Source organism: Bombus terrestris, chromosome 13 (genome assembly GCF_910591885.1).
Source record: "Bombus terrestris chromosome 13, iyBomTerr1.2, whole genome shotgun sequence".
NCBI classification, from domain to species: domain Eukaryota; kingdom Metazoa; phylum Arthropoda; class Insecta; order Hymenoptera; family Apidae; genus Bombus; species Bombus terrestris.
In genome coordinates, this window is record NC_063281.1 from 12,524,071 (window position 1) to 12,551,263 (window position 27,193).

Sequence of the window (27,193 nt, forward strand, 5' to 3'; positions counted from 1 at the left end):
TCATGAGCTTGTATCCCACATATATTACTCGTACTTCTCTTCTATCCAAAATTACTGCGGAGATATTAACGCGTGCTTTAAAAATTTTCAACGAATCTTTTTTAGCCAGATTTAATAAACGTTTTAATTACTTTACGATTGCTAGAATATTAGTCTTAGTTGGATATCAAAAGCGGTTACGGAGAAACGTCGCCGAACAATCCGTTAATAAGGCAGTTTTTTTTTCAGTGAGCGCCATAAAGTATAAATCAAAACGCCAGTTTCGAACACTTTACGACTGCCACTTTAAAAATTGCAATAAACCAAACTCGCATATCGAGGATCTATCGACAACCCCATAACTATAAAAAATACGATGAGGGGGAAAGAAGCTTGTTCAGACGATATAGTAACAGGAACGAGCAGCAGGTTGTGCCACGAGGTAGAAGTTTTGAGTCTGAGAGTTTTTGAGTTTGAGTGTAAGAGGCGACGCAAGCAGAAACTTGTCGAATTCCTCGATAAAGGGACGAACGATCGCGTCGCGACGAATTTTACAGTGCGACGAGAAGGGAAGAGGAGACGAGTGCCGGGTTCTTTGAGCACGTCTCGCTCTAATTACGCGACGCAGCTACATCCATATGTATAGTTGGCGCAGACACGCAGACAGCGACGAAAGAGAAAGAGCTTGGTGAGACCCGGAAGAGGTTAGATGGGGTGTTCACGACGCAGCAGGGTCGAATGTTAGTGGGAGAGGGTGCTCCCCACTTTTGCGCTATCTCTGACGCTATCCTATGTGTGTATGTGAGCGTGTGTGGTGAACCTTCTCGAGTGGATATACCGGGTACAATCGACTACAGAAGTTCACTCTTGCAAAAGTAACGCGACTGTTCAGCATGCAGCGAAGGTATTACGAGATCGAGAGGATACAAATCGAGCGAGTTTGGATCAGCGAAGGATTGTTAACGGGGGAGGTTTATGGATGATGTAATAATCTCGGAGAGGTCTGACTGAAGATTTTAAAGGTTCAAGGATGGAGTGGATGAGTTTTGTACGGATGGATATACTACTTATTATTTATGAATGATAGCAATTCGCGACGGAGTTAAGGTTTAAGGGTGGTTCTGTGTGGAAGCTAGAATTTTTTACTTAATTTCAATGCAAAGGTTGATACGTATAATACGGCGGACTAAGGACAGGTTTTACTCCTTACTACTGTAGCACCGTGGACGAAAGGCCCAAGAGATATCGGGCGAACCATAAACAATGTCGCGAGAAAGCCTAAGTGCTGACAGACACATCAATGTATCGTCGATCGAATAGTTACGCGGAAGAGGCCTGCGTGACCCTGGCCACGAGCGGTTGCGAGACACATGCGTGGTGGGGCTAAGAGAAGAGACATAGGAATGCTAAGGGAGAAAGACGAATTAACAGTCAGTGTTAGTTGAGATGTCAGAGAGTACGAATTGCATTGTCGAGAGAGTGTGGTCCGCGTGAGAGAGAGCGTTGGAACCGTGGTGACGAGAGTTGTAAATTAACTATTTAGTTGTCTTAATTATAGTGCGTCATTGTAATTAGTTCACACTAAACAACCATCGTTTTCTTTCTAACCAACGTCAGTTCAATTCATTTTAAATAGACTAATTGTAGTAAGATCCTACACTACTTATGGATGGTAGTAATTGTAGACGAGGAGTGTAAGTGAAGGTTGAGAAAGTTTAGAGGTGGTTTTGTATAACAGACCAAGCAGCGTCCGTAAATTTTAGGTGAAATTTAGGGACTGTTACGTGTGTATAGTTCAATAGATCGATGACAGAATGTACTACTCACTGTTTGGGAATAATAGTAATATTTGGTATGATTTATTTCACAATTATAGCTCGCGATTGCGATTATACTAAATTATGGTTGTTCATAGAATGGAATACGTGTAGGAAATTATAGAGAAAATTTTAATTTATCTTTCATAGGAAAATTTATTTCCACAAATTGGTAAAGGCATTCTATTTGGCGTATTGACGTAAAACGCTTAACCATTTCTCTGAAACATTATTTTTTCGCAGAACTCGTGCTTCACCAGCTAAATATTCATTTCCAAAATATCTCTCTGCACTCTCTATACGCGCTGGAACGTTACTCATTCGCAGGCGGGAATAAACGAAACATCACATTTTTTAAATAATTATGTTTGTTTCGTATACTGAAATATTTATATATAAATATGTATTATATTATTAGTAGAACTCATCTGAATATTCTTCGATCCTTTTTGCGTAAAAATAATTTTGTTTGTCAATGCTATGTAAAAAGATAGTTATTTGCATTAGCTTCTCGTCTTTATTTAATCAACATTTGCGTAAACGTTCAGGATAAGAAATAAAGTTTTTATTACAAGACAGTTAAATGTATATACCCATACAATTTGCAATTACGAAGCTCGTATATATAAAAATATACTACAGAGATTAGCGTAGTACAATTATACAAAACGTGCAATTAAAATGACAATTTCATGCTTCGATTAGATTTCGAAAATTTTTCAACAACGCGTAATAATTTCCAAAAATTCTCATTTACGTCGTCGCCCGATACAATTTTCCTCATATTTTTCAAACGTAATCGCCATAGTCCGTAATTTTGCAATTTTGTCGAATCACTTAACGAGCAACGCGGAAAATTAAATAACGTAAAAACGACGAGGTCCAAGGTTAAATTTCAACTTTAATTACTCGAGATTGCAGGTTCCGCGCTGCGTTAGAATTTTTGCTGCATTTGAGCTTGGTGAACCTTTTATTTCCCTCGCGCACTACTCACTATGTCCACTTTTTTCCCACGTAATTGTAATGAATTTCAAGTTCATTTGCACGTGAAATTGATAACGATTCGCTGAATCGCTGAGAGTTAGTGCGACATATTTTTGTGGAAACTACGTTCTCTAAAAGTCACTTTATACTATGTTAATATTTAATTTATACAAATTTTCAGTAGCTGTTTTTTATCTTTACGAAAATACGTAAAGATTCATAATACGTCGAGTATACTCGTCGAACATTTACTAGACGAGAGGAATATTCGTTTAGGAACCAATTTATCATCTATTTAGCAAAGTTCATGAATTTTTTAGGATGGCAACTAAGAAAATGGGGGTCATATGGGCTGACAACTAAGGCAACTAATTACATAATTCTCCTCTTTCGCAGATTTCTGCTACCAAGTGATAGTTAACAGTTATTTGCTTAAAAAATCTATATGTATATATTTCCTATTCAACTTTATTTTTTAATTAAATTTGAGGAATACTGTAACTAAGCTGTTAATTAGACAAAACGATTCATCTTGGAAACGTATCAAGAAATTCTTGAATTCTAAGCAAGAGACGGGATAGTTTCTACGTATCAAAAATCGCGAACGTTCACCGTTTCTATTGTTTCTACTTCGTGTCTCCACCGTAACCCCTCGTCATATTCGCATCGTCGTGACGCGCGCGATGCACGCGCTGGTAGCCAGACACCGAGGCGGATGCAAGTGCAGATCCACTTGTCTAAAAGCACTCAGGTGTGTGCTCATTAGACATCGGGTCAATGAGGCGGTGAATCTTCACCCTCTGCCGAACGAAAGGGTCCGTGGAAGAAAAAGTAGTGGAAGAAAGGTGGAGGCAAGGCGTTCGAGAGGGATCTCGCCACTCAGAGCTGTCGGATCTTGCCTCCCTTGTTAAGGAATTTCGTACAGGAAAAAGTACCATGTCGGCGTCATGTGTAATGCAGACATCTCAGAAATTGCTTGGAACATCCAATGATATTATTTAATATTTTGCTTTGATAGATTCGTTGATTATTTAATTGTGCTACTTGTTCGGATAATTTATAAGATAACTACGTTTTTTAAAGCAGTTTTATAAGATTCTTTAATGAAAGTATTTTATAATTCTTTGTCCTTTTTCATAGATTCCACTTTCCAACGCATAATTTCATGTTCAGCTTATTGAAACTTCACAACGTAAATTCCTACGTTCTGTATCACGTTCCCTAGGCTGGCCTATTCACGATGATGATCACAACTACGTCGCTGTACTCCATAAACTCAACATTCCAACACTTGAGTACCGGAGAAGGTTAGGTGGCATTTTATTTCTTTTGAAAATTATAAATAACTTAGTAAACTGTCCTTCGCTACTTCGACTAATTAGCTTTAATGCAGGTAGACGTCCTTTACGCAACAGCCCTCCTTTTCATGTTGAATCTTTTAGTACCAATGTTTGATTTATTAACGCTGCCACCAGAATATGCAGCTATGCGAACAATATTGCTGACCAAGTTGATCTTTCCTTTGGATCAATCAATAAATGCAGACGACTGACTATGAAATTCATCTACTTTTAAAATACACTACACTCACTCTTGCCTGCAGCTTTGTATCTGTATCTTGTTAAATGAATTCTCTCCTTTTCTTTATCCATTTTACAGTATAGGGTTTCAGCTCATTAATTGAATACATAAATATTTACAGGTGATATTATAATTATTCCATAGAAAATATTCCAATTATCAATTGCAAAAGTATATTAACGAATACAATTGAGCAAATTTTTATAGCTGTATTTGTAATTTAACAAGTACTATCCGACACGATCTTGTACCTTAATAGTCGTATAAAATGACATATCGTCGTTCCAATTTTAACGACTGTAAAATGTGGTTTCTCAAAGGACGAAGAAAACCAATTTTATTTAATAAAACTTGTAACGAAATAACGAATGAAATGTTTTATAATGTTGGGATAAACAACGTTGTTTGCGTTCTCTAATTACCATCAAGCATGTCTGCGACGCAACTAACACTTACGTCGTTATTACTGCGACAGCTATCAACGAATAATATCGCAATAACGATGTTACGCATTTATCTGAAAATTTGTAAATTTGCAGTTACGTCGTGTCGCACTGAAACGGCGATATGTTCAAAAGGCTAGTTAATTTACGACTCCATCAGCAACGTGTTAAACGCGTGAAGCAAAGATAAGCGTGAAGTTCATAACTTGCAATTTAAACTTCGGAAACGTCACCATCGACCAATCTAACGCAAAGCACATACGTACCCAAAGCGCCAGTCTCGACATGTGGATGGAAATTTCTGCGGAATTGAAACTCGTTCCCGCGGCAGTTTGATTAAACTTCGACACGTCCGCGTCGTTCCACGGGCAAAAATTTGGAAGTACATTTAATTATAGGGGCGGAACCAGGCTGCTGAAACTTGCACCAACATTAATATCGTACAATCGTGCCTTTAGGCTCCGCTCTCTCGTGACCGCGCGTTTCGATTTTGAAAGTTCCTCCTCCTCTGTGCACCGAGTGGACATATATTCGCCGAAACTTCCCCATCCTTTATCGATCCTAATTTGCAAATTGCAAAACTTACGAGAATCGTCTTATTGACATAGGAAACGTAGCGTATCGAATCTATGTTTTGCGTTGTTTGATCGTATAAAACATCAATATAGAATATTAGATAGTAACGATGGTAGCAGATTTATTTTATATGACGTGCGAATATCTTTTTGTCAATATATTTTAATTTCGGTAGATATACAAAGTTGGCAATACGTAGAATCCCAGTTGAAATTTTTATTAAAACAAAAACGAATATTGTTTTACGCTTGATGTTAAAATGCTGAACTTTGAAATTCGGTTCGTACAATATCGACTATTTGAAAACTGATCTTACACAGCGAACAGAACATTTCATATTTCAACGTAAACGTCAATCAAATTAATTTTCACAAATATATCTCTACTACACATTTAAAATTCACTTAGCTACGGTTCAACTTCCGATTTCTTTTTTAAATCAAGCTGCACCCAGTAAAAAACTGATTGGTCAGAGGTGGAGAGCTTGGAAAGGGTGGAATAGTATCGAATTAACGCCTGCGGCCGGCAAACTCTACACTGCAATGTTGAAGAGAGCTTGGGTAACTGATACCGAGTGCCATTGACCGTATTCTGATAATCCAGCGCGCCGATTCAAAGGACCCCGTTGTTTTTATTTCAACGTCTCTCGGTTTCATGTTCGCGACCACCTGTGCACGCCTCTGCGCTCTACACTCTGCGATTCCACTTTGACCGATCACTTCGCCGCTGATTTTACGGATAGAACAGTCTGGAAAACTTGGTGCTCCGTTTATAGCTACAGATCCGTAAAACGACGTTTAATTCGTTGATCGTTCGACTTGCCAACTGATCGTTTTAATTTAAAGACTGACAAGAAATCTATTATGTAGAAATTAACGAAGCGATATTTCGTGGAAGTTAATTCGTAGGAATTTTTCATACGGAGGAAAGTATAAAAACACCATAATACGTAAACGAGAGGTAGAGTTCGTTTTTTAGATTTAAAAGCATATCCTGCATAGGAACCATTGTAATTTTTGTTTTACAAACCATCTTTTATTCTGAATTCTTTAAAAAAAATCTCACGTCGCGACGTATAATTTCACTGTTAGATGCAAAAATTCCCAGCGCAAAAATATATATTTTATTCTGACCAAATTAACGCTGAAATATTCTCAGCGCTGAATATTTCGAAATAAACCGTACCTCGTGAAATATTCAAGAGAAAACATGTATTTCTCTGTAGCGAAAGCACCGCAGTCCTTCCAAAAAATTTGTTCGAGTTCAACAAACTTGAATTACTTTGTTCGACAGGCTAACTACATTTCAAAGTGTGGAAATATTTTATTCAGATATTTCGTTTAGAAAATTGTATGTTAGAGGAATATATAGAATTTGAAATACGTAAAGAGTATAGAGATTATGTAGAAAATGTCTATGTTAAAAAACTTTGGAGAAAACTCGAGGAGAAAATGTCTTTTTCTTTTTCATGTTTCATTCACACATCATTTTCTTAACATTTCGCAATTGTTTGCTTAATTTGCAAAAAGATTTTATCGTGGAAAATAACGATAAATGATGTAGTTTGTACGACAATAGTACAACTTGTACCAGTTATACAAGCAATAAGATCTCATTAGATGTCGAACTAAGAAAATTTCTCTACCGAAAGTTCCCTTTGTTCTCGTGTTCTGACGCCTTGTGCGTTTCTATCTTTGAAGTTTCGCCACGAGGTATAGTTCCCACCCTTTCCAACACTTGGCCAGAAAGCTCTGTAACCGACACCCTCCCCAGCGGGATGAAGTTCATTATCATAACTCGATGTTCTAATGGTTTCTCAACTGAACCGTGAAATGCGCTTTTGAAGTTACATTAACCCTCGAGTAAAATTCTCGCTGGCGTTGACCGATGACACTGGAGAGGTTAAAAATGAGATGAAACGAATAACGGCGACAAGGAACGTATATGTATGGCGACGCGGTATTTTTCATATATTATACTTTCATACATTAGAATTTCATATATTAGAACTCCATACTTTCAGTGAGAATGGATTTTCGCATTTGAAAATATTTATACGAAAAGATAATGTACATATTTTCGACTCTGTATCGTAAAGCAGCGCACGATGTTTGAAACGAGGCAAGGAACTGGTCGCAAAAACAAAAAAGAAGACAATTTTACAATGGAAGAGAAAGTTGAATGGAAACGAATTTGATAAAGGATATCGTCCATATATTCAGTTCTGTCAAATAATATCGAACAAGTCGAATGATTTAGTGCGCTCTTCAAGGATCGCGCTTCTATCGATCGACTATTTTCATAGCTTCGAATCGTTATCTGAATAAAGCTATATTTCCCATCTATCATATCGTTTCCTTCATAAATAACTCAGTCTTTTTTCTCGTGTGTGTCATACACGTACATGTAAGCACAACAAAGTTCAATTAGCTACATCTTTCTACCTTCAGTTTAGATCATTATCGATTTTCCTTGATTTTTGGTTTCAGATTAGGTTCATCGAGTTTTAGTCCCTCTTTTTTTTCAGGAAAGTCGATAACTTCGGTCTAGCCACACTGATACCGTGGCGTTTCCAACTCTTTCTTTTTTTTTTCTTTTTCAAAAAATCGTTACTATCACCCATCGACTATAGACGCGCCCCTCGACTGATGTTTGCGGTCATCGGGCAGTCCACTTTTTCCCAGGAAATCGATAGCTTCAATTTCGCTACGCACTCACCACGACGAGCCGCTTCATTTTCCCTTTGGAAACTGGTATTTTTGCACCCTGGCTGAACACACAGAGTACCCCGATGGATATATCGCGGTCATCTTTCATCTTCTCATCTTTTTTCTTTTTTCCAGTTGCTGTGGAAGGTCGTTGAAAAATATTCTTGTCGAGATCGCAAAGTATCACCTTGAATTTCACGTCACTTCGAACATTCAACTATATACCCACGACCAGTGAGATGTTTGTAGTCGTTCTTTTGGAATATTCGGAAGATTAATTATCGTTCATTGAAGCTTATTAGATACCTATGGAGCATAGATAGCTGGCTTCGATCTTACAAAGGATTTTTATTATTTTTTGTCGGCTTTTAGTGTCAGATACAGGAGATATACGTATAATGTCTTATAATTGAATTATTTTATCTTAATAAGAGTTGTTCTTCAAAAATTCATATACTTCATCGATCGTTTAATCACATACGTTCAATGATTTTTGTTCGGAAAAATTAACAGTTTAAAGATTAATATTCTCTTAAGAACAATAGTCCCTTTTTAAAATTTAAAAATATTTTGTTTTGCTACTTAAGAGGATTGGTCTCAATCGACATCTAATCCATGGAATATATTAAATTGTTCGTATCTCTGAGCACCATCCAATCTTCAACCCGCAACTTTTGGCATCCACATTAATTAAAGCACTTCTTTCGAAGCAATCGAGGTTCTTGGAGTCTGCAAATAGAGCGCTTCGTCTGTCTACGTCCTCACAGTCTCGCAATTCTGTTTGTCTTCTGTATCTCGAGGATTCGTGTCGCGTCGAGCAAAGAATCGAATCGCTGTAGATCGAATTCCTTTGCAAAAAGCCATCTTACAGCTATTATTGAAGTTTGGTAACGATTCGAAAGTCAGAAGTTGGCTAGATAGAAGCGAGATTAAAATTAAATCGAAGAAAGCACGCGGTGGGGCCTGCGCAAGTTTGCGTGAAAAGGTTCATAAAGTCAAGTTTTAAAGTGGGATAATTCAGATAATTGAATGAATTATGCAAGTAGCAATCAGCTGAAAGCTAATCCCATCGAGTAATATACGAAATAATTCATAAATAAGACAGGATTCTGCGGTTTCTTTTGCAACTTTTCTCATTGCCTTTGATCTCTGGTTTTCTATTTCTTTGTGTTTCGAGTTGTATCGACGGAACCTCTTAGACTTCCTTCTCCGCTATTTTCTAGGAAATTACAATTTTTTATTTGTCATCGAAAAAATACGCGAATGATTTACCTTAAATACATTGTCGATGTGTGGTATAATCAAATAGATTTTTATAAATCAAGCGGTTTGATAAATATTTCGATATGACTTTATTTGAATAACATGCTTTACGTATGATATCATTTTAACGATGTTTGCGTGATATGTTGGGATGATTTTTGCGAATAAGTGATGCTTCGTTTAATAGCTTGCGTGTGGCATTGAATTTATTCATTTGGATTTCGTCAGGTTTTATAAAATTTCAATAAACAACGGATGATTGAATAGAATGTTGAATATTATCTCCCGGCGTAATATACTGTGAAACATTTTTAATGTAATGAAAAGGTAAAAAATGAAACATATAAATTAACAAAGTCAAAGAAATTATTTTTATTTTAAAATCTACTAAAAAGTACAACTACGATACGAATACAAACACGCGAACAGCAGACAATCGACGCGATATTCACAGAGGAAACGTAATCCTCTCGTCGATCTCGGTGCATCTCTGCGAGATCTTAATTATCCCCGAACAATAGCTAACTGAACCAAATCGGGCAATCCAACTCGCTTTTCACTCGGAACCGTAACAAACTTAGAACCTTTGATTAATTGTTACACGAAAATTTACCAAAATCTGTTAATCATACTCTTAAGTATACTAATGTCTAATATTCGAGCTATAGAAAGTGGTTAGAGGTGGAAAAAATTATGGGAACAATGAATTCAAAGGCCTATTCGTCCCTATGGACGAGACGCTTGTGCGAAAGAGGAGGAGAATTTTCGCATGTCTCCACATCCGCATTCTTCGCAGGGACGAAGAATAAAGGAGCACAAAAGTTAGGCATTCTCTTTGGTGGAATTTCCTCCGGGAGCAGAAGATCAAAAGTTGACGATAGATCGATATGATAATGGACGAGGGGGATCAGGATCGTTCAAAGGTGAATGCGCCAGTCGTATAATAAGTGCGAAACGCAAAGGCAGAGGCGAAACGATATTTTTCGTTCCTTTTGACTCGTGATATTCGCGCTAAAGCGGAATGTGGTTGAAAAAGAGAATATCGATCGAATCTATTTTGATTCTTTTTGCCTATTTCCGTCTTTCTTTCTTCTTGTACGTGTCTTTTCGTCTCTTCACCTTTACTTTTCTCTCCTTTTTTTTTGTTTTGCTCTATATCTTTTACCGGTCTTTTTACCTTTATCTGGTGGCAGATAAAATTCTGCGGTATTTTTTCGTACGTGCTTTAAATCGCACCGAACTGTACCGCGGGACAAAGTGCTTCAGCGCGAACCACGCACGTATGCGAGTTATTTTTGTACTTTTATTGGTTTTCCTTTTGTCGGCGCACGCTCTCCTACGAAGCTTTCGTTTCATATATGTTTTATGGGCTTCGGCAAGCGGGAAATGCGTGCGTCGGTGGTGAACCGTTGAAAGGGATTCGGACTTTCATATGGAATTCGGCTTATCTGTCTGACCTCGTTTCTGCTTTTTCAACGCAACATCTACCCATCTTGTCTTGATCGATCAACCTTGTATCAATCAATCTAGTCTGGTACGTTCTCTTATCGAAGTTTCTTTTTCCAGAACTCATTTTTTAATTCAGATGGTCGGAACACGAAGGGGGACATTAGTCTTCCGACCGGTAAACTTTACAATCACAACTTCAATCTCAGCAGTTCGAAATAATTTAATAGGAGTTGTATTGTTAACGTAACCATGAGTTTTTAACAAGAATGTTGCGGTCATAGTCAGCTGTAGTTGTAATTAGTATCCACAAATCTTACCTGGTCATTGCAAAAATTGATTGATTTCGACAATATTTCAGAAAGTCAATCAAGAGAGTAATTCAAGAATTCGATCACTGTTTTCGCTAATTCCAACAATCTAACAGGCTGACCGTGTAAGTCGATTGACTAGAGTTGGTCGAGTCGACTTTGTGAATTTCGGAATATTGAAATTTTAAACTCCCTTTAGCCATTTGCATACGAAAATCTTTCCGCTGTTGGCAAGTAGCAAGTCGGAACTTTTTTGATAAAAGAAATCTTGTCAGTTTTTAGAATTAATATCAATAATATTAGCATGTAGTAGTTTTAATCAATTTCTTATTGTTTTAATTATATATTTTAATGAACATGTCTGACTCAGGTATGAAAAATATAAAAATACTTTTGTTAATTTGTGAATCGCGTAAGACGGCATTTCTCCGGAAACTAAACTCTGTCGTGTTTTGCGAGGAATACCTGTACTGGAGAAGCGATCGAATTTTTGGACAAATAGAACAAATGTTTGCTCCTGTCTCAGATTGCAGCATCCGTTTCGACGTCTGATAAAGGGAAACCGTCTTTCATTACCCGCATTACCGATCGAACCGTTCGTGCATGCGGTCCACGCGACCGATTTCGCTGAGTCTGGTCGACGTCGTTGGTGAATTTCCTGAAATAGGAAGTGACGCAACCTAAAATCCTTTCCACTGCTTCTTATCTTGGCCACACAGCTTATTTTTCGACGATTCGACGGGAATTTTATGAGTTCTACCCCAGGGAATCTCAGGAAGGGAAATCCGAGTGTCAGTTGACTCAAACCTTCGGTTGATTCTTCAGGTACGATTGTCGAATCACGCGCTTAAATCAATGAGAATTATTTCGTGAATCGGTTTGTAAAATTCTCATATAATTTGTAATTCAGTTCTTCCATGTCTTTCTAGACTTTTTAATCGCATAATGTACGATTTTGTTTTCATTTTTAGTGTCTTTGAGACAGATTAATATTAGATCTTGATTTATTTATTTAGTCTTTCTTTCGTTATGCCGACATTTCCCAAAACATTCGTGTGAAATCTGGTATTGCGCATAATCGATATTCACAAATAAATACGAAAAAGTTTCTACCTTTACGCTTTAATCAAAACTCTGAGAAATCCGAGAAACAAGTTAGTTTAGTCACAGCATCGTCGGTTAGTCCGTATCGCGAACATAATATGTCGTTAAAAGTTATCGAAGTTGCATGAACGAGCTGCCGCGTATCTAACAGCTAAACAACGAAGCGAAACACGAAACTAGGAGAAAATTGAAGGCGCGGGGCCAAGGAATAATCGTAGCCATTCAGACGTAGCGAGCGAAGAACTAATAAAAAGCCTGGCGCCGTCTTTACGATCGTTCTATCTTCATCTGACTGGAAGAGGCATCGCGACGCCGCTGGACACGTTTCCTAGCCCCGGGCAACCAATACTTCGTATCGACGTTTTCGATAACAAAGGAGCAATGCTCTTATAACGGCGACGTCGATTTTACTTCGCTATCGATTTCACGTGATCCGTTGCGCTTATTAAACGTCGTAAATGACGAGTGCGACTTCTTTTTAGAAACTGTACGTGACTGAGCAACTGACATCATTTTTCATTCTTTTCTTCCAATGAAACTTCTAATTAACTTCCGAGATTCAATTCGGTTGGATGTTATCCGGGGGAAATGGAATAAAAATTGGATTGGTTTTTAAATCAAAGCTATTCGCTATCGATTCCACCTGATCAATGAAAATTTTATCACAATTTTATCTTTGTTACATTTTATTTGTGTCACGATGACGTCGATGCAATTAGAAGATTTAAAATCCTTTCAAATGATTAATATATTCAACAGTTTTTATATCTGATCATCCCTTAATATCGATGCACAAGTGTGTTGCGTCAGACAGTTGATATAAAGAGCTCGAAACACGGGTATCGATTTTTACCACCGGATGTTACTGACGTTATTTATTTTTCAGTCTACCCAAGAATTAATTATTTCGCAGACTTTGATTTACCGTCATTCTGTTATTGATTTGGAGATACTGAAATATGTATAATAAAGGTCGATGAAACACCGACTGAACGAATCTTCAATTTTTCTCTCCGAAAAGATATTTATAAACGTAACATTCTAGTTCTTTTCTTCTGGGCTTGTAAAAGTTGAGAAAGAAGATCAGTGCTTGGCAGAATAAACGATGATACAGAATATAACGATCATTACCAACATGGTAAAAGATATCTGACACGAAACCTGCTAACATCGATGTACACGATTACCAATTTAAAACTTGTTGCATTTTACACGATCTTTCCAATTTTTATGAATTTGATTATCAACCTGGAAAAGTTGTATAAATTTTAAACAAATGAGAACATTACGTCGACGAAATTCATTGCAGCTGAATCGATGATCTTTCCAACGTTAGGAATTTTCGGCCAATTTCCTATCCACAAACGATATTACGGTCGTTACTTGACTGGAAACTTTTAATTCGTAACACCTCGACCAGAGCCGTGTTGCAGAAGTCCGGTGAAATTTAAATACAACCGCGTTCGCTGTTTGACTTTCAATTCATGCCTGCCCAAGTTGAGGCATGGTGTTTGAGCGTGATCGCGCTAAGTAGAAGCTACCAGCATTGACCAGACAGGCGTAAGTAATTTTACGCCTGCGGTTTACGCTGGTCGGAACGCGTATTAACTTGCTTTTCATCTATTTGCCAGCCACGGATCGACTAATTTTCTGCTTTAATTAAACGGAACGCGGAAAATTCAGCGCATTACTGGTTCATCTCAAAACGTGAAATTGTTTTATGGCCCCGGTTCTTCACACGTTGTGCGGTTGATAATTTCATTTGGTATTTCATGGCCTGTGAAATGCAATAATTTTCGCTATAACGTTCATAATCAGAGATAGCACGCAAAATCACTAATAGTGATTTATCACGGTGATCGCAGAATCAGAATCACGATCGTGATATCTAACTTCATTCACGACAGCAAATTTCACTATATTGTAAACTTCGGTCAGTTTGTGGCGCAATTATCATAACGTTTCCAATACGTCTATAGTGTTCTATGGAACATAGGCGGCACGTATTGTGCAATATTTTGCATCAGAAGAAATTGCTTAATAAATTATCGAGCGAAGCAACCTTCTCACCCCAACAATTCACTTCTCTACAAAATTATCGACATATTGCGTGTCTTCCATGAAACCACCATTTCGCTACCTGTTTACGAAATTTCTAAATATTTCGCAGAAATTCCTAAAACTATCCCGACAACGCCACGAAAATATACAATATGTATAGCACGTAACTTTGGACTGCAACTCGATCTCACTCAGAAGACTGTCAATATTTCACAAGCAAATTCTCTGTGCGCTTCTATATGATAAACCTCTTATAATGCGTTTTGTTCTAATTGGATATCTCAATCAGTTGCCGAGATACGGTAGATTGTTGCGCAACGCGTGCGGCAACTCTGAATGAGCAGCCGAATTTCCTGGAAACGTTGTGACCTACTTTTTTTTCTGCGTATTACGTACGTCCCGCCTAGTACTATAGTAGTGAAAAAACTGTTGACTCAGCGTCTGCCCTGACCATGGAACACGTGCCGCCACTTGCGGCAGGTCAGTGAATACGCGCGAGCGAAAGGTCCGAGCGTGCGACGAGACAGCGACAGCTAAATATTAAAAATTATCCACCTCCTTTTCCAGCCACGATATCTCGAAAACGAAACGATGTATCGAGATGAATCAAAAAGCGTGTTAAGGAGGGAGGTTCGGACTATGTGACTAGCATACGGGTTCTTCAAAATGTCTTGTAATTTTGGAGTATTGGGTGCGTTAAGTTCTGATAATTTTAGTAGATGTTATTGGAAGCTTTTAAGATTTGGGGTGATAAAATTGATTATGTGGCCAGCTTGTCCACTCTGTCACAAGATTTCAAGTATCTTCTACAAATGCAACTCCCAAACGACATTTCCCATTCGGGTGTCTCAACGAGCCTTTCAAGCCTCGCCTCCACCGACAGTAGCGATGACGATACATTTAAATTTGAAATTAATATATATCTGCAAAATACTGACAGACAGAGTATCACAGGAATAAAACTCGATAATGAAAATTAATCATTTATTTAAATTTAATGTTACAAAATATAAGATAAATATAATTATATAATATTAAATTTAATTGTAATTTTTAATAAGTAAAATATAGGAAATTTTAATAAAAATTCCAATCTCCGATAGACAGTGAGTTTAAAAATAATAATTGTCGCAAATATTCTCCATCCATTTCGTGCGGACGTGTACTTTACGGGGCTTTTCTCTCGACGAAGCATATTTGTCGACAATTATTGCCTGTCAGTGTAGACGTGATTTTTATCCGCCAACTGTCTCCCACTGTCTGCGGATTTTCTACGCTCTTCTCTCCTCGCTCTTCTTCCTCACTCTTCCTTCAATCCCCCAATTATTTTGGAATTCTTATTAATCGTATTCTGTGGTACGTAGTTTTATGACTAATTTTAATAATAATGTAAGTTTACTTCGTAGCATGGAATGAGCGATATTCACCTTAAAAAGTGTTGCATGTAACAACATTACTCAGGACCTTACTCTTTACGGTATATCCCACATCCAACAAAATTGTAGTTAAGCCCGCCATTTCTTCATACTTGCCATTTCAAACTCGAAGAAACGCGCAATCGCTTTGTCTCCTTCGAGCAGGTCCTTTCATATCCGCTGAAACAACCACGAGGCGCGTTGCATTCGCGTTATATAATTTACACGGCAGTGAGATCGAGTGATCAGCCGGCGGCGTAACCCGCGAATAAATAATTTCACATTCCGCGGGTTCGTCGTCCTCGGTCGATGACGTCTCTTTGGCCGCAACGTCGTTTAATTAACGTATGGATTACAGCGTGCGTCGCGGCCGGCGACGCGTGTTCCCAGTCAGAAACACGGCATTAATCATAAGCAGTGACCGGTTCGTAATTTGGGGGATGAATTGGCCGTGTGTCGCACCGTGCGAAATTCATTGACGCACTTAAACGCGAACAGTTGAACCCTCTGGCCCTCCGCGCCGGTGTAGCACGTATGCGCGATCGAGTTTAATGCACAGCGAAACGGAAGTACATAAATGACATACCGATGCCCGCGGGAAACGGTTTAGCGTTTCGGATGAAGCGCGTGCATCGCGCGAACTGGCAATCGGATTATGGAAGTTTCAACGGCGAGAGGATTAAGGATTAAAGAGGCTGTGATTTTAGCTTCGTTTTATTTGGAAATTGTTACAATGGAGTTTTATAAGAAGTACGTGATTCGCCTGATCTCCTAAGTGAGGAATATTATCATATTTCGATAATAATCAGACTTTGATCAAGTTTCTTGAGGAGGTCGAAACTGTAGAAATGTTTGATAAAATGTAGATTTCCCCTGGTTGCCTCGACGAGCGAAAGATATTACTATGATCGATCAGGTTTCGTAGAATTCCAAGATACAGAAATATTTTGAAAGAAACATGTTTTCTCAGTAAGAAGCAGATGAAGTTGTTATCTTTTCATAATCGGTGGAATTTGATGGAGATGTGTGTAACCGAAGAAATCAGAAGAATATATTTTTTCTTTGCGCGTGTCAGCTTTGTCTATGACGCTGATAGTTTTTACTCGTATAAATAATTCAAATGGTATGCGTCGAATTCTTGGCAGCCTTGTTCGCCAATCGTATCGCGGTCCTTCCATTAAACCCCATATTCTCACTAGAGACTGGTCCTTTTCTCCGACACCATAAAACGGCATTAATTACTCCTTAAGGCGCCGCCTCCGGCCGTCTGCCGCAAGAGGTTCTCGTTTTCTTTGGAATTCAGGATATATTAAATGCCAGCTACCGTGCAATTCCGAATGCATTAACCAAACGACTTTCTCAACTATCGTCTACAATTTTCGAATTGCTCTTGCAAGAAATTCGAAAATTCGGGTTTAATTCGTTAATACGACGTGAAATTAATTTCTTGAAGTTACTAGGTCACATATTACACGACTCGAATGACCAGTTTAGATTTCAGATGATCTCGAAATCTAGTTATGACTTGAAATCCAATTACGATGGTATTTATGACTGTCAAATGATTTCGAGATCCTACGATATTAAAATTTGCAGTATGATTTCTAAAATGCCCTATTCGCCAAAAAAGACGTAAGAGTAAACGGACGACAAGGAAGAAAATTCAGACGAAGGTTTATCGTTTCGGAATCCACAGAAATTTCTGCGGTTGACATTCAAGATAGCTAAATCTGCGAGTGCAGGAAAATATAGAAATTGGTGGAAGAGGACAGAGACGAGGGGACGTTTCGTTGCTGTTTTAAAACTCCTATTCTAGCGGTTCCGGTTTTGTCCCTTTCTCTGCCTCTCTCCGTTCATTATTAATCTTGCCGCGCGAAAGTTGGCAACGCCGAAACATTAATCATGCCGGTGCATCGCGGTAATTCCGTGGGACCTACTAATCACGGGGCAAGACCAATTAATTCGCGGCGACGTGCGAGAGGGGGTGGCACCGAGTGGACAACGCGAAGCGACCGTTGTCTGCGTGCAAATTTTCGTTGTACCAGCGTCCCTCTTCGAAACATACTGTTACAGAAGGGTTTCGCATACTTCTACGAAGATCTCTCCGTGATTTAACGCGCGTTTCCTGGTTTTAATTTTGCTAAAGCGGGCGGAATTCGTGTTTGATAAAATTTATTAAAACGGGTTCAATTTAGCTTCTTGGGATTTGTTAAAAAAGCAAAAAGAGGATAACGGAGCTCGTTGAAATCAACGAAACGTAAAGCAGATCTTTAATTCTTAGGACAAATGTAATTTATTATTGGTATCGATTTATCTTCGTTTTAAAATTTTCGTAAATAAATTAAATCGTAAATAAAATTTTGGAGTTCCTTCGTTACTAGCTTTCTACTCCATGAAACAGCTAATTATTCCAAACGTTCAACCACCAGTGTGCGTAACTCGCAGAATTCTCCATTTCTTCTAAAATTACTCATGCGAAACAAATTCCTCGATCTCCTTCGTATTCTTCCAAGTATCGCCGCAAATCCCCCTTCGACATCTTCTCTTCACCAATAAACACACTTGGAGACCTAATAATCCTCGAGCGTTTCTCAATAAAGCTTCGCCAATAAGAATTCTGAAGTGAAGCTCGTTCAACAGTAGTTGCAGTAGTGGTAGTAGTAGTTCGATTCCCTATCGAAGAGAAATTCCGGTGGTAAGAGCAGAGAGAGACTCTGCTTGGTTGCGAGCTATGGTGGAATTTCTGCAGATCCCATAACTGTCTTACCGTGGCATGAACCGTTCTCGAGTATCCGAGTCTAAAGATTCTGGTTGACGGGCGAAGAAGAGGCACGTCGACGTCGACCGCGTGTCTCTTCCTCAAGGTCCATTAGTCGCGAATCTGCTGCGGTTCCAGAAAATCGTTCAACCTCGATGGCTGTTCGATGTCGTCGAAACGACACTGCTAAGAAAAGGGGGAAAGAAAGAAAGAAAAAAAGGAAAGGGAAAGAGGTGGAAGGAGAGAAGGAGAGAATGAAGGAGCGAAGAGGCGGTCTACCAATAAGCAACTGGAAACTTGGACTGGCTCCAAACAGGAAGTAATACTCGGATTTCCAATGGACCTGCCAGCGTCTTCGACAAACTGTGCACTGTCTACAGCAATAGTTTCAGGGCGGTTAACGAGGACTATTGTCTAGAGATGCCGATAATTATGTTAGTTTGCTGTAAGCCCTGACAGCCTCCGAACGCCGGGATAACGAGAATGTTTCTTCGGTGTTGGGGGTGTCGCTGGATTTGAAATTGATCGCTGGATAGATTGAAAATCTGACGATGGGTCTGATGGATGGTTTAGAGACTGTTTAGTTTGCGGTTTAGTTGTTTGGACGGAAAATGGAGACTCCTGCTTAGGGTGCGGCTTTTAGACGCGATGATAGTAATTTAGATACACCGGCAAGTATCAGTTTAAGATATATTCTCACAGGTTGAAGGTTTTCAAAAATAATCGAAGATTTCATTTCATTTTATTTGACTTTACCTTGATTTAATTGTTAGTTTAGTTCGAATTGATCTTTAATTATTCAATTTATACTGAGAATTTTGTATACCCGAACAATAGAATCGCGCACGTTTGCGTTGCAAAATTATTTTAGAATTTGTACGATGTTAATTTACCATGGCCAAATTGAAACATGACATCCTTGGAACTTTTTGACGGGAAGTTGATTGAAATATGAAAACACAAAGGAAACGACGCATATTTATATATTATAACATCGTTTGAAATTTATGTCGTGCTAAGTAAACTCTGTTAAACGCAAGCAAATGAACGGATATAATTTTCCTATAATTATGACACCCATTACCGCTTGATTTTATAATTTAGAGACTCGCTGTATTTTCACCGAGGATATATTAGCTAATAATAATTCATAATTAAACTGCGTGCCAGCTAATCAAACTCACATATATCTAATTATACTGTTTAAAAATCTAACCTCTGATCAAGAAGCTATTTCGTGAATTAAAAATCCATGCAGCAACACGCCAACGTTAAAGCAGCTTTAAGTAAAGTATATTTTAATGTAGACACTTTCTATCTACATTAATTAACCATGAAATAAGCTGCGCGTAATGCATATTGCCTGTGAGCATCCAACAATATTTTTTAAAGTATTAAATGTCCGCTTTCAGAGGTAATTGAGATTTTCAAAATGAAATATGGTCCAGTAAAAAGTTATCTTTACAAGTATACCCAATCTCCTGTAATTATCTATGCTGCTATCTATTAAAATGTGCAGTAGAGTCAAAACACGCAAACGATGTTCGTACAAAATGCTTTTGGAAAATCTACAAGCTTGCGAATAAAAATTAACGACTTTTTTATATTTATTAGTTATAACGAATGATTTCTGACGCTTTATTTAATTCATTTATCAAGAGGAGACATTCCTTCCAATTATTTAAAAATATCATTTTCTTTTTTCAATTAGCGTCTTTAAGTCATTGATGCAAAGTGTTAGAATCTATTTAAAATTATTTGGAATTAGTTCTCACTACTCTACATGCCCGATCAATAAGTTTCCTCCATGAATGATGAAAGCGAAATATGTCAGGAAACATTCTCATATTATATCCAATAACCAAGCAAATCTAAATTTTCTCGTCGAAGAATACGAAATCACTTTGACATTATAATAAGTCTGAGGCAATTTCGTTTCACCTAATTGGCAATTAATTTTCAGGCATTTCGAAATACCATTTTTCATCGGGGAATTACAACGTGTTAGAGTGTTATGACGTCAACTGTCAAGACGAGATTCGCGAGTCTCGAGGTCGAAAGGTCTCTCTTGACGCGAGTGCCGCGCAAATTCGCTGTCAATGCTTAACGCGGGTGAAGAGATTTCGCGTGTAGAAATTGGATGCAAACGAGAGAGCTTGTTAGCGGCCGGAACCATTCTAACTGGCATTTAGCAGTGATGATGAGCGACACGAGGATGTTTACTCGTTACCGGCAAACACAATCCATCGTAGCCTCTTTTAGACTTAACCTGTGAATGTATGTCGTCCGTGAGCCTGGTCACTCGGAGATTTTATTCGCGGTATTTCTGGAAGGAATTCGAGAAAACGTTTTGAGATGAATTTTAAGAATCGCATAGAACGGAAGTTTTCAATCAATTTTCTTATTTCAAACGAACAATTTACTTTTTGGGAATCTAGAACTTGTTTTGACGAAATTTTAATTGGATTTATATCGAGCTTTTTTTCTGATAGGTTTCCAAAACATAGGAAAGAAGAATTTTCACAATTTTTTCTAGCAATTTTCTTCGTATACCAATTTCTGCTCGCAGACGGACAAACAACGTTAGCTGTTTACCCAAGTATAATGGTTAAAGTTTGCCACCGTGACGATTCGTTTTTTCGTCGTGCTACAGACAGGAGTGCGAACGAATTCGTAACGAAACAATTGAACGACGCATGCAAACAGCAGCAGCAGCGATTCATTTACTAAATTTTAACGAAAGTTTTCCCTGGTGGCGACTGTTTCCACTTTGAATTGTACAGGCGTATGCAAAAGGTATGCAAAAAATCCTTCGTTCGTTTCTATTTTCAGAAAGTATTCACTTGCATTAGAATGCTCTACTCTTTCTTTTTCTCATTTTCTTTCTTTGTACTCTAATACAATTTTTTTAAATTTCGCATATTAGAAAGAGAGAAATAAACAAACAAGAAAAAAAAAGAAATATACTCATCGATATGAAATACCCTCCTTCTTTTCCGAAGTTGGTATAAAAACCCAAATAACTTTAATTCTCTTTTTTTTTTTATTAGAAGAGAAATCGAAAAGATCAGAAACCTGTTTCGGAAATTATTTAAACATAAAATTTGTATCATATCGTTAATTGCTAATATCTCAACTTTGTCAATACTGACATTGGTACTTCCTGCATCAAGTCACAGAAATATAATACTTCATATCGTTATTCATTTCGTCACGCTACCGTTTTCAGTTTTTAATGACGATCGTGACAATTTATTTAAATACATTTGACAGCGTGACAGAAAAAAGATAAGAGAATATTTGGAGGCGTGTGATACGTACAGAACATTTGTATTTAAATTACCTTGATGCGGTTCAGTGGGTTGCGCTGATTAAAATCCATAAACTGCCGTTGCTTTCGACGAATCGTCATTGAAAACGCGATCTGATAGAAGAATTTATTGGCCATTTATTGCATCGTTACGTGTCACGAATATTTTGCGATATGGAAGTGAGCAATTTTTAGCGACACGTTTGCCTCTTTATTTATAGAGCTTCGATACCGATAAATAGATAAACACAGAAATTCGCACCGCATTGTTTATTATTATATGCATTACACGATATTCGAAAATGATTTCACGTATGAAAAATTAACTCTTGTAACAAGAAATCCATCGTATTTTACATTTTGAATATAGAAGTATGCATATATGATATCTACTTTGCTTGAATAGGAGAAAAAAGGTTGAATGATAATAAATTTACTGCTATCTTTGAAAGAGAGTGTGTAATTTCTCATCGTGTTATTAAATCAATTAAAATGTATTATGAATTTTTTAACACGAGCACAAATGTGTAAACGGCACGATAAACTTTAATAAAGGTACATTCACAACAGTACTAAAAATAAAAGATTCATGGAAAAAATTCCAAGCGAATATTATGAGAAATTTATTCAAGTGGACATTCATTTTTCTGATACATTTGTTAATTACTTAAAAATTCCTATGGCTATATATTTATCTTTTACTTTGATCAAGATTGCATTCTATTCCTCGCTAGAGCCGATGGAATTTTAATCAACTGCAAGCCGACCGCAAAATAGATCGAAGTACATTAATCATTCGGTTCTTTGTGCACGCTAAAAGACGCCTTTGCGCCCTTTCAATCGCTTGTCGAGTTGATTTCTCTTGGCATAATCAGCCTGCCTTCCACCAGAACTAATGGTTCCCTCGATTTCCTGATTTTTCGACTTCTCTTTGAGCTTTCTCGATTCGACTCCAGAGAGAGATGGCGAGAACGAGGTAACGCGGAAACCACACAGCCGATAGACGTGATATACACGTATCAGCGTATGTGCAGTTAACGTTTCTGACGTTTAGGCTAACGTAGATACACGTTTGGTACGAGCAGGTACCGTGGCTTCCTATCCTCGCGCGCTACTGTTACTTGAACGTCAATGGAAACAGCAGATAACGCTCTCGAGATCTCTCGATTAACAGAATGCCCTTTGATAGAACGAAAAACTTCAATCGAAAATACTTACTTATACCTAGATAAAACAGCAATTCTGATATTTCTGAGGTGAACATTTTTGCGCCTACATTTTTTACTTGGTCGATTGAAAGATATTCCGAAGGGTGATATTGAAATTTGCAAGTTGTTCGAAGTTTATCTTATCCTTTCAAACTATGTAATTAACGCGACACAATAATAGAAATTTTTGTTTTATCGGCCGCGAGGCCACGCAAGCCGTCGAATATATTTGTAACGCGTTCGCGTGCGAAAACCACCATAACTCAAGTTGGTTCGTGTTTGCACGCATTCCTTTCTGCGCGACACGAAAAATACTTCATCACCGGCGCATTCTTTTTACGTTCATGGCCGAAAGTACGCGCCCCATGACCATTAGGAGTTTTTATGTCCCAGTAATCCATGAGGCATCAAGGATTACGATATTGCACCAATGTACTAATTGGTGCGGCTATCCAGTCTCTGTTGACACGCACGGAACTGGTGTCGTTGCGTGGAGAGATATCTAGGGGATTAAGTACAAAGGAATGCCGGCATTTTAGTTTAGTTTACTCGAGTTCACTGGTATCTTCTTTTTTTATGGAAATTTAACTGTTTTCTACGTGACTTTTAATTCCAATTAAATAAGAATGAATTGATAAATAACAAGTTACAAATTATAGATCTTCTCATTCGTAATTTAATAACTTTGCTGGAAATTTACTTGTAAAATGTTATGGAACATAATTCATTAGTCGCGGTAACTTATAATTTGCACAACTTTACTAACAGTATTAAATTCAGAGTCTAGAATCGATATTTCAAAGCGGAGAGCAACGTAAACCTACTTGAGTTCAGTATTTTCAGTTTCTTGTTCGTTGCTAAATCAAAGATCGACCAAATTCAATCTTCGTGACAACTTTTTAAACAAAATTTATCTCCGACAATTAGGCTGGTTTTATCCGCTTTACGTCGGACAAAATTCTTCGCCGTTCCGACGCTTTCGGGGAATTAATGTCGTTAAGTTCACGTTGCACGACCAGCAACGGCAAATGAAGTTGCCTCCTTGAGACTGACATTTTTTTGTCGACGCTCGACGAGATTCCTCTTTCGAAATTCGATTACCCGATCGTCTTACGTGAAATTTAACGGGGTCTCTTGTTGCTCGCGTTTAACCGGAGATTTCTGCTTCTTATCGAATTAACGTGATCGCGGAGAGAATGCGTGAAAAAATATTTAAATGAGTTTGAATGAGCTATAAATTTATATTTGAATAATCGATCATATTGTAGAGATAAATTTACATGAGAAAGTTTCTATCTAATTGGAATTCGGTGGTTCGGTAGTACATGGGCATTATGGTCAGACGAAAAGTCAATCGCCTGATTTATCACCGGTCGAACTACTGAGAATTGCTTTATTTGAAAATTCATAACACATTGCTATTTTAAGAAAGCGAAACACTTGTGTTTCTTTTATGACTATTGGTAGATTTATTCTATTGCGTAAGAATTTCTTTATAAATCTCAATAAAACATTGGTGTTATAATTTTCTAACTGGAAAAAATCGACAACTCTTATAATTATAATAAACCATAAAATTTATCTAAGTTAATTTGTGCTGATTTATAATTATATTTGATATACACGTGATGCGTTTTCTACGATGACGATGGCGTTTAAAAAATGATTCATCCCTGACGTGTGCAACAGTTGAAGAGGTGACACGTTAAAGCATTTTTTAGACCGAATGTTTCAAAATTTGGTTTTCAATTTGATCCTAGCTTAATGCGCGAGCAAATCTCATTAAAAATTCATGAACTTCCCAACTGCGTCATTACCTGCACGGCCCTTTTTCGTCGGCCACACGAGAAGCTCTATTTAGTGAGAAACTTCTACCTACATTTGCCACGAATTTCGTTATGCTTATGCAACAACTGAGACTATTTTGTTACAATTTCTCAAATCTTTTATGCAAATTTTTCTTTATTAATATATTAAAAGTTTTTTAATAATATTTACATATTTATTTTTATAGATATATATTCAAAGTTTCCTAATATTAATAAGGGTTTCATCGATGCTTTGAAGTGAAAATCAATTGGTTGGAGTTAATAAGGCATAGCTCGCCATAGACCTTTTACGTTAATATTTCTCTTTATTATTTTTCTTGCCCTTTCCTATTACTTTCTTCATAACGAAAGAGAAGTACTAGGACACTATTACTGGACTTGTTCTTTCAACATTCTATTATTTTCCTTTACTTATTATCAGAATATTATGGATATTAGAATATTATAAGAAGACTTCTAGATTCCAACATTTGTAAAATATAATTTAGAAATCTTTTTACAAGGAAATTCTTTTTATCATAACGTATACGATTAAGCTTTAAGCACTGGAGAAATAAGACGGAGGAAATTTTATGGTCTATAAATCTAACGGGATTACGTACAGAAGGAAACGATAAATGGTAGCTTGACAAACGAATGGACGCGCAAATGCACGTAACGACGCCGGAAATGGAGAAACTTGATTGTTTACGGATCTTGTTATCCACATTAGCTTTATTAGCCAATACGATACGGAATCGAACGCTTGTAGAATCTTGGCCTATAGGGACCTTCGAAACGTGTATACACCACCTCCTGGTCGTTTATTTTGCCAACATAGTGGTTCCTAATCGCATTATCGTATTTCGCCTTCCATCGTTTCGATATCTCTTCGCCATGTAATCCGTGTCTTCCAACTGATGCGATGATGGGATTAAGATATTAATACGCCTCGTTCGAATTTATTCCAGATCGATGCGAAAGGCGATTCTTCTTTCAATGTAATATTTTTAGACTATTGAGAACTTACAAATTTTCCACTTTCGTCGATATAAAAAGGCAATTGCTCTTATGGTTAGAGAAACTGAAGAGAAACCGAATTCCAATGGTTTTGGAATTTTCCTATAGAAATATTCTTTTCTGTTTCAGGTGTAAAGAACCTGGAAGATACTTGAAAGACCTTCCTCCCACAGCGGTGATAATTTGCTTCCACAACGAAGCTTGGTCAGTACTGCTGAGGACGGTACATTCCGTGTTGGATAGATCACCGGAGCACCTCATACAAGAAATAATTTTGGTAGATGACTTCTCAGATATGCGTAAGTGAACAAAATTGTTATCGATATTTAAAAGACTTATATTATAGAATGTTGGTCTAAGATTTTTTTCTTTGCCGATTATATCATACGAAACTACCCTCTTACATTGGAGAAACATCACGATCAAACTATGGATAAAGGAATTTTTATCGTGTTTCTCCCTTGTGCTCTTTGATTAAGCTTCATAATACCGAACGAGGTACAAGCATAGTTTAAGCATCATGTTTTTGTCATATTATGAAAAATACATTTTTATACACTCGTCCCACTCTATTATCCATCGCATATACATTCTTGTTTCAGAATATAAGGAGATTTAGCTTTTCGTTTTTTCTTTTTCTTCTATAATAAAGCTATTTTTATTCATGGGAATATAGTTTGTATCTCGGCTAGTCATTAAGCAAATGTATATTTTCTAACAACGTTGGTATCCGACCGGGGTACAAAGTTAGCAACAACTGGGACAAAAAGAGCGTTCACATTACACGCGTATCCTACCCAGTATTTAATGTCAGATTTCAACCTAATTTCTGGTATTATGAGATTTAATATAAATGTACCAACCAAGCAACCAAAATTAAAACACAAAACTCTACCCATTCTTTAAATAAGAGAAAATCGTTGCTGTAAATGGAGCTAGTCGAGGAATGGGAAAATCGGTGGGCTTATACAGATGCTACGTTGGTTCGTTACGTATCGCTACTTGTTCGTCCGAGCAAACGTATCTCTATTCAGGCTCGCGGGGTGATTCGTTATCGCGGACAGCGTTCCGTAGCTTCACGATGGATCGATTAATCGCGATCCATCTCCCCCGTGGTGTGCACAGAACCCGTAACGATCGGGTCAGCGTGAATAGAAGGGAAAGCTGGCGTCGACGTGTTGCGCGCGTGTACTCGGAAAATTCCTGACAGCTTGATGCATGCCAACGATGCCGAGACGTTGATATCTTTCCCGGTCTCTCTTCCCCTGCTTCTCTCTACACGTCCCGTGGAAAAATTCGCCTGCATCTGACGCGCGCTTTCCGGCGACCAAGGAAACTTTGACGGGAGATCGATTGTCTCTTTCTGTCGCGCGAAGCCTATTATTTCCGTGGGAAGTACGT

General features: G+C 37.8%; 1 protein-coding gene across 5 annotated transcripts in view; it reads left to right on the forward strand.

The window, feature by feature from the left end:
* The window catches only part of LOC100649855 (putative polypeptide N-acetylgalactosaminyltransferase 9), a 294,772-nt gene that overhangs the window by 239,091 nt on the left and 28,488 nt on the right, over positions 1–27,193 (forward strand). For all 5 annotated transcript variants that reach the window (XM_012315496.3, XM_012315495.3, XM_003400100.4 and 2 more), the window contains one exon: positions 25,922–26,091. In XM_012315496.3, coding sequence (XP_012170886.1) covers positions 25,922–26,091 — 170 coding nt within the window. The remainder of the gene's footprint in view (positions 1–25,921; positions 26,092–27,193) is intronic.